Here is a 17,368-nt window from a genome sequence, read left to right on the forward strand (position 1 = left end):
CCTATAAAGGCATGACATGTCCATGTCTCATAAGAATAAATATATTATATATATATATATATATATATATATATTATTCTTTCTTTCTCATCTTCTGTTGTAATGATCACATTTGTGAAATTGTTATGGGTTCTGTAATGGTGATTGTTAATTTGTGCAGCTCATATTGTTTTCAGTGTAAAAATAAAAACAATAAAAATGTCAAAAACAATAATAAAAAATAAACCACATCTTTGACCAAGTATTCTTTATGTTCTAATTTAATTAAATTATTTAGCTGAATCATCTTCAGATTGTAATATATGTTAGTATGCTATCTGGGCACATACAAACAAGCCTAGTTACACATTAAACAATGCAGGAACAGCTAATAAACTGTCAGATAAAAACTAGGCTTCATTTGCGTTTGAAAAACAAGACATAAGCCATGGGTATAATCACGTGTCATGTTTCTAGCATACAGAGGTCAGTGCAAAATATTTCAACCTTTAATATAGAGAATCCCATTTCATTTAACACTTCTAAAGAATTAAAATGATCAACTATCTGTATTCCCATGGACACGTTTGGAGTATGTGAAACATTTTAGGAACAGGACAGGTGTCTTAAGGAAAAAAGGAGAAAGAGCAATTACATATAATATACATATAAACATAATGGAAAAAAAAAATCATGACAAAAAAAATATATATATATATATATATTAAAATTTTGATTCTATCCTTGCTCCATGTATAGAAGCATTCTCAAGTTTTCAGACATTACCTGCTTTAAGGACTAATACAGCAGTCTACATTTTGATATACAACTGATGATGATATTTTAACGGAAAAATATTCAGTCTTTGCTGAGGAAAAAGGACATATACCTTATAGAGTATTTTGGTAACACTCTTGTAAACCTTTTAGCGTCCAAAAAAACTATCAAAATCTCCTTCACAATAATGTATGAAAAACGGCTGCCATTTAGAATACAGTTCTCTTTAAGAATCTGTAAGATTGTTTCAGAAAAAAATCACTTAATGAAATTAACTACGGAAAAAAATAAACCAAATGATAAACTACTTAAATACATTACATCAGATTTCTCAAACAAGGTTCTAATGGATAATATGTGCAACTCCTGCAAAAAGAGGTGACACTAGTTTAGGGAGAGAATGTCATGTGCTTTACTAATAGGAAAGCCATAGATTACATAAAAAGTATGACATTACATATTACCACTCCTAAAGCTGTTTTTCCTTTTCTATCCTGGCTTAGTTTTTCAAGAACATTACTGTTCCTATGGCTACAATTGCACTGAAACCAAGTCAGACTAAAGAAAACACTCAGAAAGCCTATTAAGGTGGTTATATTCTAAGCAAGGTCAATTTTACTCAAGCAGGATGAATAAAAATGTAACAAATCTCTATGGAAAAGAGGAGAAAATGAATAATGAATAAAACACAATAAAAATGCCTGATAATCAGCATATGCAAACAACAAAATAAAGAATTGTATGCAAATCCAGTGCTCTGAAACATACTACTGCCATTTCAAAAACAAACCCAGTAACACAAGTGGAACAGTTGCAAAATAATAAGACATCAATGGCACATTCATTCACAATCTACTTTAAATTCAAGCAGTGCAAAGGTGTTTCACGAAAGGAGTAACAAAACATAAAGACCTAAACAAAATTATTGCACAGCTTAAATTATACAACTCAAATACAAGATTTATGCAGTGAGTTGTATATTCACATACCTATGGCACTCAAGATCAGTGCAAAACATGTGTCTAAGCAGCTTGCTTTGGAACATTCTCCATTTGACTGATTTTTTTTTTAATGATTGCCTGAGCTCTGCTTACAGCTAAATACGAATCCACTGTGGACTAAATGGCTAAAACCTGAGCCACTGCTTAGAGCTTCCAGGTAACACTCCCTAGGAGAAAAAAAAAAATTATGCACACAAATCTACAAAACCTATGTTTCAACAGAGACAGACATCGTGTGGACAGTTTGCGAACAGCAGGAGCTGTGCTTGAGAGAGAAAGGGGCTTTTACACTCTCAGAAATAACCACTGCAGATGTTATTACTAGAGCAGCACATGCACATTATGTACATTTACGTTTATGACGTCAGACATTTGTCACATCAGGGTGTCTTCCTTTCATGCTATGCCACTTTCTGGGATGGAAATAGCACAGACAAACAGTGATTACAGCCCTACTAAGACTCTGCCTTACTAAGACACTGTTTGCCGTGTGTTGCTTGCTGTGTCAATGTGATCGGCTGAGGGTTCTTCAGCCTCTGAGGCGCTGGAATCATCATCTGTCTGTTCTGCACTGTGGTATAGCATAAGGGCTTCTGTCTTATGGGTAATGGTGATGGTGCATGGACCCTGCGCCCACGGTTCTCCATCCACCTGCATTGGCATCCGTGAACTCTTCAATACCAGCTACCACAAAAAAGCAAAGGAGTATTGCAAAATGGGAGATATAAATATCACTCATCCTAAAAGAGTATAATTTTCTGTCTTGTTGTCAAAATTTGTATTAAAATTGTCTAACAAGTCATGGGGAAGAATTATGTTAATTATAATTTCATATTAAATAAATCACACTATAGTAAAATAATAGTCTAACAATAAAGATAAATCTCTGTCATGATATTCATACACATTATTAAGAGTTTTTTCTTCATTTTTGCTGTCACATCATGTTGTGACCATTTATATTTTCACTTCACACTACATAAAAATATGAATTTCGTCTTCAAAAGTTTTCTTTTACAAAATAAGCATTTTTTACTGCCTACTATCAACTACCCATTTACATGATTATATTGACTGTGTACTAAAAAAAAAAAAAAAAAAAAAAAAGATTGAACAAACTTGCTATAGACACACCCTAAAGTAGAGATGCTGTAGTGACTCACACTTAAGAACCATTTAAGCTGTATGAGTAAAGAACATGTCTTACCCGTACTGTATGTGCCTGTCCCAGCCTCACTGGATTGGCCAGTTTCACCTGGATCTGTGCACAGTGGAATGATCCATACACCCCCATAACCTCTAATAAACCATCATCAACACTAAAGAAAGAAAAAAGACAAAGAAAATATTAATTAAAGGGGTCGTATGATGCAGTTTCTTGTTTTCCTTTGTCTTTGGAGGGTTACAAGCTGTTCGCGCATAGATAAGATTTGTAAAGTTGCAAATCTTAAAGTCTCAAAACCAAGGAGATATTTAATATAAAAGTTAAGACTCAGCCACACCTCCCTAAAATGGCTCATTCAAAAACGCCCCCACTTGTCCACGTCATGGGGTGAGTAGATTAGCGTAAGACTGCCCGTTTATGGAAACAAATAAGGCGTAACTTTTGTAGTAGTGTTGCAGCCGCCATGTTGTGGAGACAGTGTGTTTCATTGCGAAAGCGAAAGTGCTTTGTTTTGCCTTTCAAATAAGGACACAACTAGAAATCAGTGGTTAAGTTATATTTACAACAGGATTGTTTCCATCTTACAATGCCAGCTGTACACAAAGGGTTAAGGCTATAAAGTGGGGCAATTCCAATGTTGCAAGGACAGCTTGTGCTTTTTACTGATGGCCTGTATATTTAAAGAATTCAGTACTGACTATTTAAACACGGGTTTTGAGCAGTGTAGAGTAGTGCTTGATGTTTCTCGTTCTATGATCACAGATGCAGACATGGGGCCCGTTTCAGAAAGGAGGTTAAGTAAAAACTCTGAGTATGTCAACCCTGAAATGAGGGAAACTCTGGGTTTTCCGTTTCAGAATGGGAGGTTTGTCAAACCTGAGAAAGCAGGGTAAGTCAAGCCTGTTTCTGAAAGAAAGGTAACTTATACTCAGAGTCAGTTACCTTGGTAACTTACTCTGTGAACCTAACCTGGTCAGGAGCAGGTTTTCTTCGGTAAACCCAGAGTTTCTTATGGTCTCCTCCCCCTTTTTAAAGTGTAAGTGATGTTTAAATACCTCATTCATTCATTCATTTACGCTGCAAAAATTATTTTTAGTGAGTGTTTCGGAATGTAAATTTAGTGAATTTTACTTAAAACAAGAAAAATAATCTTAATGCAAATGGAAACAAGATTATTGTTGTTCTTACCCCATGCGCAGATAATTTGAAAAAATAAGAAAAATATACTTAAATGACTAAATACCTAATATAATTTTTTCTTATGTAAAAAATGCATCTTGTTTTAAAGGAGTAGTTCACTTTCAGAACAAAAAATTACAGATAATGTACTCACCCCCTTGTCATCCAAGATGTTCATGTCTTTCTTTCTTGAGTCATAAAGAAATGGTGTTTTTTGAGGAAAACATTTCAGGATTTCTCTTCATATAGTGGACTTCCCGAGTTTGAACTTCCAAAATGTAGTTTAAATGCAGCTTCAAAGGGCTCTAAATGACCCCACCTGAAGAAGAAGAGTCTTATCTAGCGAAACGATCGGTTATTTTCTAAAAACATTTACAATTTATATACTTTTTAATCTCAAACGCTCGTCTTGCCGAGCTAAACAAGGTGAGCATTTAAGGTTGAAAAGGATATAAATTGTAATTTTTTTAGAAAATAACCCATAATTTTGCTAGATAAGCCCCTTTTTTCCTCAGCTGTGATGGTTTAGAGCCCGTTGGAGCTGCATTTTGGAAGTTCAAACTTGGGGGCACCATAGAAGTCCATTATATGGAGAGAAATCCTGAAACGTTTTACTCAGAAAACACAATTTCCTTACGACTGAAGAAAGAAAGACATAAACATCTCGGATGACAAAGGGGTGAGTACATTATCTTTAAATTTTCGTTCTGAAAGTGAGCTACTCCTTTAAGAATATTTAGCTATTTTGATCGGAAACAGCATTTTTGCAGTGCAGGTGCATTCATTCATTACACATATTTTCATCATGCAGACACATTAATGCAGACATGCAAACACAATAACGGCATGACCTTTTATACATAGGATTATTTTATTAATATATACAGGATTATTTAGATGTTTTTTTTTTTTGCAATATCCAAGTGCATGCTGCATGTATTTATTTGAGCAGTAGCATTTTTAAATGGTAGTTTTCTATTTAACAGCAGGGATGTAGAGCACATTTGTGCAGCATTTGTAGAGTGGTAAAAAAAAAGTGTGCCTTACTCTAACACTCTTTATGAGAAACATTATTCTTTTTCATGTTGGATTTTAATATTCTTCTAATACTTGGTATTGTGGCCATCTTCATTTCATCTGTATTATTTTGCAAGCCTTCTTTCTGTTGGCTGAATAAAGTCAAATGTTAATTTCATTACTCTAATTGAGAAATGCAACCATTTAGATTAGAGAGTATTTAATTATGTGAAAAGAGCATTAGACTATTACCTGATTGATTGTGTTTTTATAGCCGTTTTATTTCTGTTTTTTTTTCTTTCTTTTTTTTCCTTTGCCTGTGGGATACCATGAAAATTAATATTAGTTCAATAACCTACCGTTCTGCAGTTTTTTTCTGTGATATTATAACAGTGATTAAGAAAAAAAGTTAAGCATTGACTCAAAGTATGCAGACGTCTTTTTGGGGGGAGCTGTTGCCATGGTGAATCATAATTTCGGAGCTCCATTGATCAGGGCTTTTCATAGTCGGGGTTCACGTGCTAAACCCAGAGTCAACCTACTCAGAGTGGACTGAACTAACTCAGTTCAGCTGTTCTGAAACCGAAAACTCTGAGTTTCCCATCTCAGGGTAACGCAACTCACAGTTCAAGTTTAAACTCAGAGTTGGTTGAACCTCCTTATTGAAACGGGCCCATGGTGTTATGTTTATGCGGCACAGTGCAACGCAGCGCAACGCAACGTGTAAAGAGACAGTATGAGTCATTTTAATCATTTTAATCATGTCCCCACTGGATAGCTGGCCAATCAGAGAACACCTCAGTTTCCATCAACGATGAGTTTTGTAAAAATCGAAGCGTTTCAGAAAGGCGGGGCAGAGAGGAGCAACAATCATGTACAGTATGTGGAAATAATGTTTTTGAACCTCAAACTGCATAAACGCATTAAATTACAACAAATACAAAAAACAATGCTCTTTTTAGCAATATCATATGACCCCTTTAAATAGAGGGAATTTTCAAAGGTCATCCTACTCTGATCAAGATTTACAGGTATGAAGTTTTATTTAAATTCAATTCTAATTCAATTTCAAAATCTATGTATATGTCTGTATAGTAGAGTATAGTATAGTAGAGTATATAAGCGTATAGCAGATATAGTGGTATCTGGATTCTCACCGTGTTGGTGGATAGGGCTCATCTCCCATTCCCTCCCAAAGTCTACAGCCACCGCCCCAGTAGCCAATATTGCACACTATTATCCCTTCCAGACTGGGCAAAGTTACTTGCTCTCCATCCAGCTCCAACTAAAGAGACAAAAGTAAGCATTCATGATTATTAAAACTATAATCATGCCAGACATTGTGTGGATAGGTGTGGAAATAAAGAGAAACTATAAACTTATAGTAACATATATTGGAAACATGATTTCTTGCAGTTTATGCTGTTGTTTAGTGGCTACAGCATGTTAATGAGGTGACTACTATCTCAAAAACTGCATTTTGTGTTCAGCTTCTTAATTTTAAAATACTTATTATACCTATTTCATGTTTATAAACACAAAAAAAATGTATATTAGTAGATTGTAAACACTGCAGTGCTTTCAACATTGCAGGGTCTACTGATATCAGCTTCTGTCTCATGACATTTGGATTAGGTCTGTATGAACAATGGTAGATAAGGCAATATTTGGGAAACCTGTTTAAAAAAATCCATTTGGTGCTGCTAGTGGTGCAGAAATTACAATGCAGCTGTAAAGAAAGTAAAACCTGTTCTTACATAAGCACCAGGAATCAGTAACCAAAAGTAATTTTTTTAACACTTTTTATTCGTTTGTAATTCTAAGTTGACGCTAGTTGCTGAAAGTCAGAGCCAGTCTGCAGATTTGAGTTTGATTTTACAGAATACTGTATAGTGTATGATGGTCACAAACTACAACTTTATAGCATCAAACTACAATTCCATCAAGGATATCAAACATGTTTGATATTTTGAGCTGACTGTAGAACACATATTGTTTTCATTTGTCACATGTCTCCTAGCAACAAGAACAACTTTAATGTCTGGTAGTGTATGATCCTCAGTTGTTTAGTGTATGATGGCTGGTTTTCCTCTGTGACCGTTTACAAAGTGGTTTTAAAATTTGTTCAGATTTCAAAAGTTGTGTAGTATATTCGAAAAGAGACAACGTATGCATTTCTATTATTGCTTTCTAATAGAGTTCTGAAACAGCATTAATCATCATTATATCATTATTGAGACACCACAGTAATGAAGCAGGAAGTTCATGTCAAGCCTAAAACTCCCAGAGAACACACTAATCATATGATGACGACAACAAAGGAAACAATCAGAAAACACTATGTCCTTGAAGCACTTGCCTTAGTAAGCAAATTTAAATATTTACCTCAATCCTCTTATCCAGATCTTTACATTCTTGCACTAAACAATCTTTGGTACCATAGAGGAAGTACACTGCCTGTGAGAAAAGACAAACGTCAGCACTATTAGCCATGTATTTACAAAACACTTCTGTTTTTAATGAAACAGGGGAAACTAGTATTGCGCTAATACAGGACAAATTGTGTAATAGGCCAACTAGTAGTAGGTACTTTTTTTTAGGTACAGTGAACTGTACAGTGAAGTGAACTGTTTTATTGCAAAACAATTTTGCTGCTACGAGGTGAGAAGATTATATTATAACTATGGATGTATAAATGAACTCCAAAATCATGGCATTTTCTCAGTTATATACAGTCTGTACAATCAATAAATTATTTTGAAAAAGTAAACTAAGCAAACTTAAAGTTAAATAAAGGTATTTAGATAGCTTTATAGATCTAAATGTTTTCACATTGAAATATGCAGTTTATCACACAATAAACATTCTTGCCATATAGGAACAATCTTAGATGCTTTTTTGATTAAATTTTCCGCTGAAATGAAAAATTAAAAGACGGACCTTATTGATGATTCGGCTGGAGAAAAAAGAGGGCGTTTTCTCTCTGTGCGCATGGAAGTTCAGTGCCATGAGAGCATCAGGACCCACTGAGAAATAATTATTCATGGACAACACCTGGCGAGAAAACAACCTTAAGCTAAAATATTAATCTGTTTTCTTCATGAATTGAACATGTCATGCTTGATTTAACAAATACTGTATGTCATGGAATTTTATGCTAATAAATTGGTTGTTAAAAATTGCTTAGCATACAAATAATTTGCATTTTGGGGTACATCCTCCTACTGGTCGATCATATATCATATGTACTGACCTTTGGCTTACGAAAATAGTTTCCTTTGGAGACAACTTGAACTTTCCACCTAAAACATTCACAGCAGATATACAAAACTAATTTAAATGACAAAAGCCATCCCTCATAATACAAGACTTTACAGCACAGCCAGGGTCTCACCTGTCCATCTTGACTACCTCAGCCTCTAGAACATTCCTAAGCACCTGTTCTACTGGGATCTCTCCAGCATATCCTGCTCCCCATCCTAAAGAGTTTGATAAATCATTGCCTGTGCCCAATGGCAGGATATTCACAAGAGGGATAAACTGATCCTGACCCTATACATAATGAGAGACAGACAAACACAGACAATATTTTAATAACCCAAGAAACAACAATATAATAACAAATTCAATATAATGTATTACGTTTTCAAGCCCACTCAACTATTCGGCTCCTCAGCTCTCACCTTTAGCTTCATGGTATCAATGGCATCCAGAACCCAGCCTACTGTGCCATCTCCCCCACACACCAGAACACGCACGCTGCCAGGGGGCAGAAGAGTACACAGCTGTAGGGCTTTAGAGGGGGGCAGCTCAGAGAGATCAAACACCTGGAAGAAACAAAAAATTATATTAGATGGTAGGAAGAATGTGATCTATCATTTAAACAAAATAAAAAGAGACAAGAGTGCATGGAAACAGAGTGAGCCTGGCTGAATATGTGAATGAAAGCACAAAGTCAAATGACACCTGCACTGGGTTCAGGAGGGTACGAAATTCTCCCAGCAAAACTTCCCCCATGTTGTTGCCACTTCTTGTGTTTGCCAAGACCAGAACAGGAGTCCAGCCACTTCCACAAACTGCAGCAAGCTGCATGCATACAACAAAAAAACATTAACTATTAAGTCAACCAGGTTACTTGCATTATGTTCATCAGCACCTGAGGGATGATTTATATAGATTTGGTTCTATTTTCTACAAATTTTAACTTCAAAACTTTGTTTATAATTTTTTATTAAGTATGTAAAATAAACCACACTTCTTGTTTTCTACAATCTGATTTGATCACATATTTTCATTCATCACAATTTGATTACAGATTTAATGATAATACAGGCACAACAGCAGATTTTGAATGAAAGGCTAGCTGTATGATTATTTTTAAAACAGCACAAGAGATTATTAAAAAACTGTATAAATGAAGTAACAATTTAAACCACTACAACTCATTCATTCAATCAGGATTTTAGAAAATTTTGGCAGCTTCAGGGCTTGCAAAATTTCAAAATCCCTGGCAGTCCTTTGGGCAGGCACTCTTAAGATTTTAGTAGCCAAAATTAATTAAAAAAACAATACAGAAAATTGGCTAGGAATGTCAATCAAAAACTTTTTCAAAACACACATATCAAAAAAAAAAAAAAAAAAAAAAAACAAGGAATGAATTTTATGTCACTATTCACAGGGTATCTGCAAGACTTAAAAAAACAATTCAACTAAGCTTTTTATGTCCCGTTTTAGGACATTAATTTTACGATATTGCGAGCCCTGAGCTTGGTTTCATATGTTTAAAGAAGAATTTGATTTCTCAACTCATGACAAACCAGCCACTGTGTCCAGCTTTTGAAAAAGATGAGATGTTTGTTTATGGACGGATCCTCACCTTGCTGTACTCATCAGGGTGTCTTCGGCGGAGCTTGTTGACTTGATAGAGGTAATATGGAGGTATGATAACAGAGCGAAACTCCCCAAGATCACAGAGGTCATCATTCAGACTAGACAGGCAGTCATCGTGGACTGTGGTCTGACACCATACACACCTATATATATTTCCAAATAAATACAGCAAAATGTGAGTGAGGGCACTTAGAACTGGTAGCTTGTTATATAGCACTGAAATGGACACACTGAATGCACTGTAATGACTGCAAAGCATCTATTGTAAACCTCATAGTAAGATTTGTTTTGCACATAATATATTCTTAATAAATCATTAAATAATGGAATAAATTATTTTAAAATGATTTTAAATCAGTACTTCTTTTGATTCTGGCACCAGTTAAGCGCTACCTTTGACACTGAGGTAGAAGAACCTGGCCCTGGATCACACGTAAGAGGTGGATTACGGGGATTACTGACTTTTTAATCAAACCATGCTTTGGAAAGATTAAACAAATGAAGAAGGACATGACTTCTGGTTTGCTTTGTTTGTTCAACAGTCAGTGACGTATTTTAAAGTGGCACTGCCTCAACAACAGATGCTTTCAAGTTATGTTCCAGGCTGTGTTCTCTCTGCTGCTATAGCACAGTGTCTACGTTTTTGCCATTCTTTTTGTGGTAAGTTTTATGGATGTAAAAATGCTGTATTTCTTGTAAATATTGATTTTGACTTTCATAAATATTGTTAAAAACCATAGAAGATCTAGGAAGGTGCGCATCAGTTCTTTTCTAAATAGTTTTTGTTGTTTTTTTATAGTTAGAGATGGTCCAGGTAGCTTTTGATTGTTTATTTATATTTTCTTTCTCAACTTAAAAGGTTATTAGAAATCTATTAGAAATCTTTTTGTTAGGCTTGTTCTCTCCTCAACACTCAAATTGATTCTTACTTATTTTCACTTTCAAGGTTTCAAAATCTTCAAAGTTTAATGAACAGTTCAGTTAATTAAACCTTGAAGATTTTGAAACCTTGAAAGTTGACCATGTGAAAGTGCAGTTGTTGTATTATGTTGTAATATTAATAATATCTTATTAATTTTTGTTCAAAACTGTGGTACAAGTTTTATATATCTGACATTATATAGGCCTATGACCACTGTTTTAGATCTTGATGTAGGGTATTTTACACCATAATTTGTGTTTTTTCTGTTATATCTTACCCTGGAAATCCAGAGGTCTGGCGAGAGCACAATTTGAATTGTCTCTGCAAGACACTCTGGCATCGAGCAATGATGCATGTTACTGCATTACGTAAGCAGTTCTGGGAACCAATCAAATCGGTGTATCTGATGTAGGCGGGCCAGAGGCGAGCTAAACTGATGACGACAGCGTTGCGTCGTCCGGAATCATTTAGTAAACATTGAAAGCTGGCTACAGAAGAACACCAGTTGTTTGAAACGGCTTTGGCCGCTACAATGAACGAGTTAGACTTGGCTTTTCATATAAAAGAGGAACAGAAAACTGCGCTCGAATCGTTCCTTTGCAAGGGCGTTTTTGCTGTTTTGCCGACTGGATACGGCAAGAGTTAAATCTTTTTTTTTTTTTTTTTTACATGTTTCCACTTTTTTTTTTTTTTTTTTTTTTTTTATTAGCTCAAATTCAGCAATTTTACAGTAGCCAGGGGGTAAACAGGGAAAAAGGATACAAAATTATAAATAAACTGAAAAAGAAAACTAAATAAAGTAAATAAATACATTCAAAATAATTATATAAAAACATGAAAATGTTTACATACATTAATACACTTGACAGCGTTCTTGTTCAACAGATTGTAAATAGATTTTAGGTATTGCTTTACTTCTGATTTCAGAATGAGAAACAGTGGTTTATAGTTGCCAAACTTTCATTTATGTATACTGAACTTAGCCAACAACAGTAACAGATTAATCAAATAAAATTCCTTATGAAATGACCTGTCCTAAGTGAAAAAAACAAACAAAATATTTTCAAGACAAAGTTGAAAGCTGGGCATGATATAATCTCTTACAAATATGCAGAAATCTGACCAAAAATTGGTTGAGTAAGGACAACTCCAAAATAAATGAAAAAATGTTTCTGTATGTTGACCACAAAATGTACATAGTGTATCAATATCACAGTTAAATCGGTTTACAAGGAAATAGTTAGTGGGGTAATATTTATAAATTAGTTTGAAAGAAATTTCCTTTACTTTATTTGTGATTAAATATTTAAGAGGTAGTTTCCAGATTTTATACCGTATCAAACCATCAACACAGCTATTCCAGAAAGTTACAATAGGAGGTCTAGAGACAACATCCCTTTGAAAAAGGGCCCGAACCTGTCGATTATTGTGTTTAACAGAGGAAGAAGAGAAACAAACTCGACCAACAGCAGTGTTAACAGGATCTAAGGATTGCAGAGAAGTTGTGGGCATGTATTTTTACAAAGTATTTTAACCCAGAGGGGACAGCATCCATAACTACAGCATATTCTTTAGGAGTGATTGGGATTTTAAATTTAGACAAAAATTCAGAATAGGTTAACAGAAGACCTTCTTGATTGAAAAGTTGGCTCACCAAAACTATATCATTAGAAAACCAATTTTCAAAAAACAGTGTTTTAGATTTATATAGAATATGTTTGTTATTCCATATAAAACATCTATTAGGTGAGAAGTTATGTTTATAGATTAAGTTCCAGGAGAGAAGCATTTGTTTGTGAAAATTGGATCACATTAACGGTTTAACGGAAGTTTAGGAATGCTGTAGTTACAAAGCAAAAAAAAAAAAAAAAAATGAAGACCTCCAACCTGTGAAAAAATATAGTGAGGAATAATGTTCCATATACTAGTTGGTTTTTTAAAAATTGTTTGATCCAGTTAACTTTAAAAGTGTAATTAAGAGTGGTAAAATCTAAAAAGTTTAAACCTCCATTTTCAGTTGTGTTCATAACTACAGATTTCTTAATATAATGGGTTTTATTTTTCCATAAAAAATTGAAAAGCATATTATCAATAGACTTGCAAATATTATTGTTGACTGCTAGAGAGAGAGCTGTATAAGTAAGCTGTATAAGTAAGCCTTGAGATTTTGAAGCCCTCTGCTTTTGTAACCAGAACTCTCCCCCTCAAAGACAAGTCTCTTAGTAACCAATGATTTAACTTTTTCTTTGTCTTACCAATAATAGGGGAGAAATTTAGCTCGCATCTTCTCTCTTCATCTTTTACAATCTTTATTCCTAAATATGTGACTTCATTTTTTAAAGGAATACCACAAATAGATGGTAAATAGCATTGCTTAAGAGACATTAATTCACACTTATTAACATTCAGGTGAAGACCTGAAGCTTTAGAGAATATATGGATAATATTAATAGCTTTGGGTATTTCCCCTGCATCTTTCAAGAAAAGAGTGGTATCATCTGCTAATTGGCTTATAGTGATGATGTTATCTGCAACTGTAATTCCTCTTAAAGTGCTCTGTTTTACAAAATCAGCAAGTAGTTGTGAACACAGTAAGAACAGGTAGGGAGAAATAGGGCATCCCTGTCTGATACCATGATTAAGATTAAATCTGGGAGAAGTACCAGCACGCAGTTTGATTGAACAGTTACCATTGGAGTACAAAGTTTTAATAGTTTTAATGAAATAATTACCGAAACCAAATTTTTCAAGGGCCAAAAAAATTATGTTCAACAGTATCAAATGCCTTATGGAAGTCTAAAAAGAATGAAGCTCTCATCAGAATATAGGTGGGGATAATCAATGAGATCTAAAACGAAACGAATATTATTTGAAATATGTCTGTTCCTCATGAAACCCGATTGTGTATCATCAATAATTAAGTCTAATGTCTTTTTAATTCTAACAGAAAATATAGAGGCTAAAATTTTATAATCAATATTAAGCAAACAAATTGGTCGCCAATTGTCTAATAATAAAGTGTCTTTTTTCGGCTTGGGTATTAAGGTAATTAAGCCTTGTGTGAGGGTGGGTGGAAGCTTTTCAAGTTCTATACTCTGAGAAAAAAGTTTTAAGAGAAAGGGAGCAAGTTCTTCAGAAAAAGATTTATAGAATTCAGAAGTTAATCCATCCACACCAGGAGATTTATTTAACTTAAGTTCCTTAATAGCAAGTAAGACTTCCTCTATACATATAGAATTATCACACAGTACTTTTTTGTCTTCACTTATAGATTGGGTATTAGTAAGGCTATCTAAGAAATCAGATGTATCCTTTTCATTAAACCTAGATTCATAAAGAGAGCTATAAAAAGACGAACAATAACCAGCAATGGATCTTGGGTCATGAGTTAAAATACCGTTAATATTCAGATGTGAAATTGTATTTTTTGAATGACTTTTCTCTAGTTGAAAAAAATAAGCCAAGTTTTGTTCACCCTTCTCCAGCCATCTTTGTCTAGATCTAATGAAAGCCCCCTCTGCTTTCCTTTTATAAATATCATCTAGGTGATTTTGAAGAGTAATCAGTTCTATTTTCTCACTCTCTGAGAAAATAGGGGGAGATCTTTGAGTGAAAGCTGTAATCTTTGAAATTATATTTTCTTCTTCATATTTTCTGGCTTTAGCTAATCCACTTCCATAATTTCTTAAAAATGTACCTATTTCAAACTTTAATAATTCCCAGTTATTACAATAATCATTACTTAGTTGAGCTAAATTCCAATAATGTGCAATCAAACTGCGAATGGTCATCTTAACAGATTCGTTGTCCAGAATTGAATTATTAAGTTTCCAGTATGAGTTATTAAGGTTGTTGGAAAAAGGTTGTAGGCCAACATTAATAGAAACTGCTTTATGGTCTGTCAGAGGCATAGGAAGAATGTTGATTGAAATGTATTCTTTCTGCAAGCTACAAGAAGCCAGCCAATAATCAATACGAGACATGGCAGTACATGCCTTATTGTTCCATGTAAAAGACTTTAAGTTAGGGAATTTCTCCCTCCAAATGTCTTTTATATCAAATTTCAGCATAAAGGCCTTAAGTGTGGTATTGGAAGAAGTAGGAGCACGAGGAGGCCATCTGTCAAGGGAATTGTCCAAAGTAATGTTAAAATCACCTCCAATTAATATAAGTGAATTGGGGAATTTAGATAAACAATGTTTTAAGCGAAATTCTAAAGTATCAAACAAGTCATCATTTTCACTTTTAGAGTTGTACCCATACACATTTACTAGAATTACTGACAAAAGATCAATCTTTGCAACTAAAAGAATATAATGACCATGAGTGTCTGCATCAGAATATAAGACATCCCCTGAAAACCTACTTTTCAAAATTGCTACTCCAGCTGAGTGCTCAGACCCATGCGCAAACCATTACCAGAGTTAAATCTATCAGTTAGCTCCGCTGGTAGCTAAGCATATGGGGCTGTATTGTTGTGATTGGTCGTGGCGTTATCCAATTGCGTGCAGCGAGATTTTCAAATGCATGCTTGGTGCCGCCCCTCGAGTTAGGTCCTTTTCATTGCTCGATGCCAGACTCTTAATCTTAATAGATTAGGGCCTGGATTTTTTCCAGGCTAGTTATATCTATTAAGAAAGAATAAGAAAAAAAGAAAGAAAGTGTTAAAATACCTGTAATCGCAGAGTTTAGGTTGAGTCCCGCACTGTTGTTTGCACTCGGCACAGTAGCTGGCGAGAGGCACATTTCCCCTGACCCACTGATGGTAAAACCTCCCATCTGTCTGGCTCTGGGTCATGATCTCCTTACATGAGAGGATGCGATCTGCCCTCCGTATGCACTGCTCATCCGCACAGATGCCGCAGCAGTCGCAGAACGCCCCCTGCAGGATGGGCTGAGAACACACGCAGCAGTAGGTGGGCTTGTTGAACAGGTCCGTGTAGTGCCAGCCGTGTTTGCTCTTTCGGAACAGATCTTTCAGATGAACTTTGCGTTTGGGACGCTGGAAGCTGCACCACAGTGTGATGAGCACTGGGACCAGAACAGCAACCGTGGTCCAGAGGAGCAAGGTCCACTCCTCCCTCAGCTCCACAGTACTCTCCTCCATAACGACAATTCAAATTTTACTGGAACTTTAAAAGGCACAAGTAAGAGCAGATGGAAATAATTAGTGATTGCCTGCGATCGTCATTATTTAAGGTGTTGACGTCTTGACGTCCCACAACGACATTCCATTTCTAATCCCATACGAGCAGCACATAATCGCATCGCCATGCAATGCACCAAACCTGAGTCGCACTGACAGCACAGCTACCGTATACACCTCCTTGCTGTCAAACACTTGGTACAGCAAGACGAATTGTACTTACAGCAGATCAAATGCATCCACGTATATGTTCTACATTTTGTTTTCAAGGGGGAGATCCCGTCATCATCTCGGTTATCCACACATTTTAAAAGTGCATGGAAACAACTGGAATAACACTAAAAGCGGATAAAAACCTGACAAGATTCATCTGGTTCAGTTTACGGAAACGGAAATGATGACGTAGGTTTATGACGGAACATGTTCAGTGACCAATAGGAACACAATACGTAAGACAGAATGAGAACCATAACATTTGTAACGATGTTTCTGCTTCCCAGGATGACAGTTAAGCATCATGTAGCCTATAGTGGGATGAAAAATGCTAAATGAGGTATAATAATGAAACAGAGGGAAAAAAATGACATTAAGCGTAATGTTACCTTAAGAATGCTATGGGTAATAATACCGGAAAAATGACCTGAGGTTTGTGCTTTTCACTACTCCCATGATGTAGGACTGCAGAAATAGGCCTATATATAGCCTACATTTTTTTTATTGATCATGGATGGGGCAACATATTTTGTGTAAGAATAAATCATAAAAGTGGTTTGTTTTGTTTAAAATCGTATACATGTATGAGGTGGCAAGGTGCCTTTTATTCCAGACAAGGGGTAAAAGGCATCAGGTATTTATACGAAACTCATGATACCAGCTCATGACATTTACTATCTGAATCTAACCATGTCATGTTGGAAAATGGAAAAAGTCAGCCAGATATTTATTATCAATTAATTATTGTGCCTTTTAGCCCCAACAGGTGCTTTTTTTGTCCCAAATATTAAATTAGTTAGATTTCTTATTGTTTTTGTTACAGAGATGTTAATGTTACATTTTATGTTGTTAAGTAGGCTATGCTAATGCTTATTGCATTACAGTCTATTAGTCTATTTTTTATTTTATTTTGTCAGTTGTTTTGTGTGGGTATCTGTGCACTGTCAATTCATCTCTATGATAATAATAATTAAAAGGCCCTTTTTAGTGACATGTTATTATGTGGCCATGTACTGTATAAGGGCTTGTCAGGTACAAAGCAGATTATTGTAGTTTGGATAGCCTTTTTCAGTTACTGT

General features: G+C 35.1%; 1 protein-coding gene across 1 annotated transcript; it reads right to left on the reverse strand.

The window, feature by feature from the left end:
• Positions 1 to 244: 244 nt before the first annotated feature.
• On the reverse strand, positions 245 to 17,312 carry dgke (diacylglycerol kinase, epsilon). The gene is made up of 12 exons (XM_073851792.1): positions 16,300 to 17,312; positions 15,604 to 16,062; positions 9,995 to 10,151; positions 9,085 to 9,204; positions 8,802 to 8,945; positions 8,513 to 8,670; positions 8,372 to 8,420; positions 8,059 to 8,172; positions 7,504 to 7,575; positions 6,276 to 6,403; positions 2,965 to 3,076; positions 245 to 2,441 (listed from the first exon to the last, which is right to left on the reverse strand). The coding sequence occupies exons 2-12, from the start codon at positions 16,035 to 16,037 to the stop codon at positions 2,229 to 2,231; spliced, it is 1,701 nt and encodes a 566-aa protein (XP_073707893.1). The 5' UTR covers positions 16,038 to 16,062; positions 16,300 to 17,312; the 3' UTR covers positions 245 to 2,228.
• Between the last annotated feature and the right edge of the window lie 56 nt (positions 17,313 to 17,368).

The sequence above is a fragment of the Garra rufa genome, chromosome 12, assembly GCF_049309525.1.
Source record: "Garra rufa chromosome 12, GarRuf1.0, whole genome shotgun sequence".
Lineage (NCBI taxonomy): Eukaryota > Metazoa > Chordata > Actinopteri > Cypriniformes > Cyprinidae > Garra > Garra rufa.

What these genes read in the sequence shown, in the direction of transcription:
- dgke (XM_073851792.1), bottom strand. Translation starts at nt 16,037, where the DNA reads ATGGAGGAGAGTACTGTGGAGCTGAGGGAGGAGTGGACCTTGCTCCTC. An exon ending in GAGGTAGTCAAGATGGACAG is followed by an intron (nt 8,421 to 8,512) that starts GTGAGACCCTGG and finishes TGAATGTTTTAG; the next exon opens with GTGGAAAGTTCAAGTTGTCT. An exon ending in CCAGCCGAATCATCAATAAG is followed by an intron (nt 7,576 to 8,058) that starts GTCCGTCTTTTA and finishes CTTTTCTCACAG; the next exon opens with GCAGTGTACTTCCTCTATGG.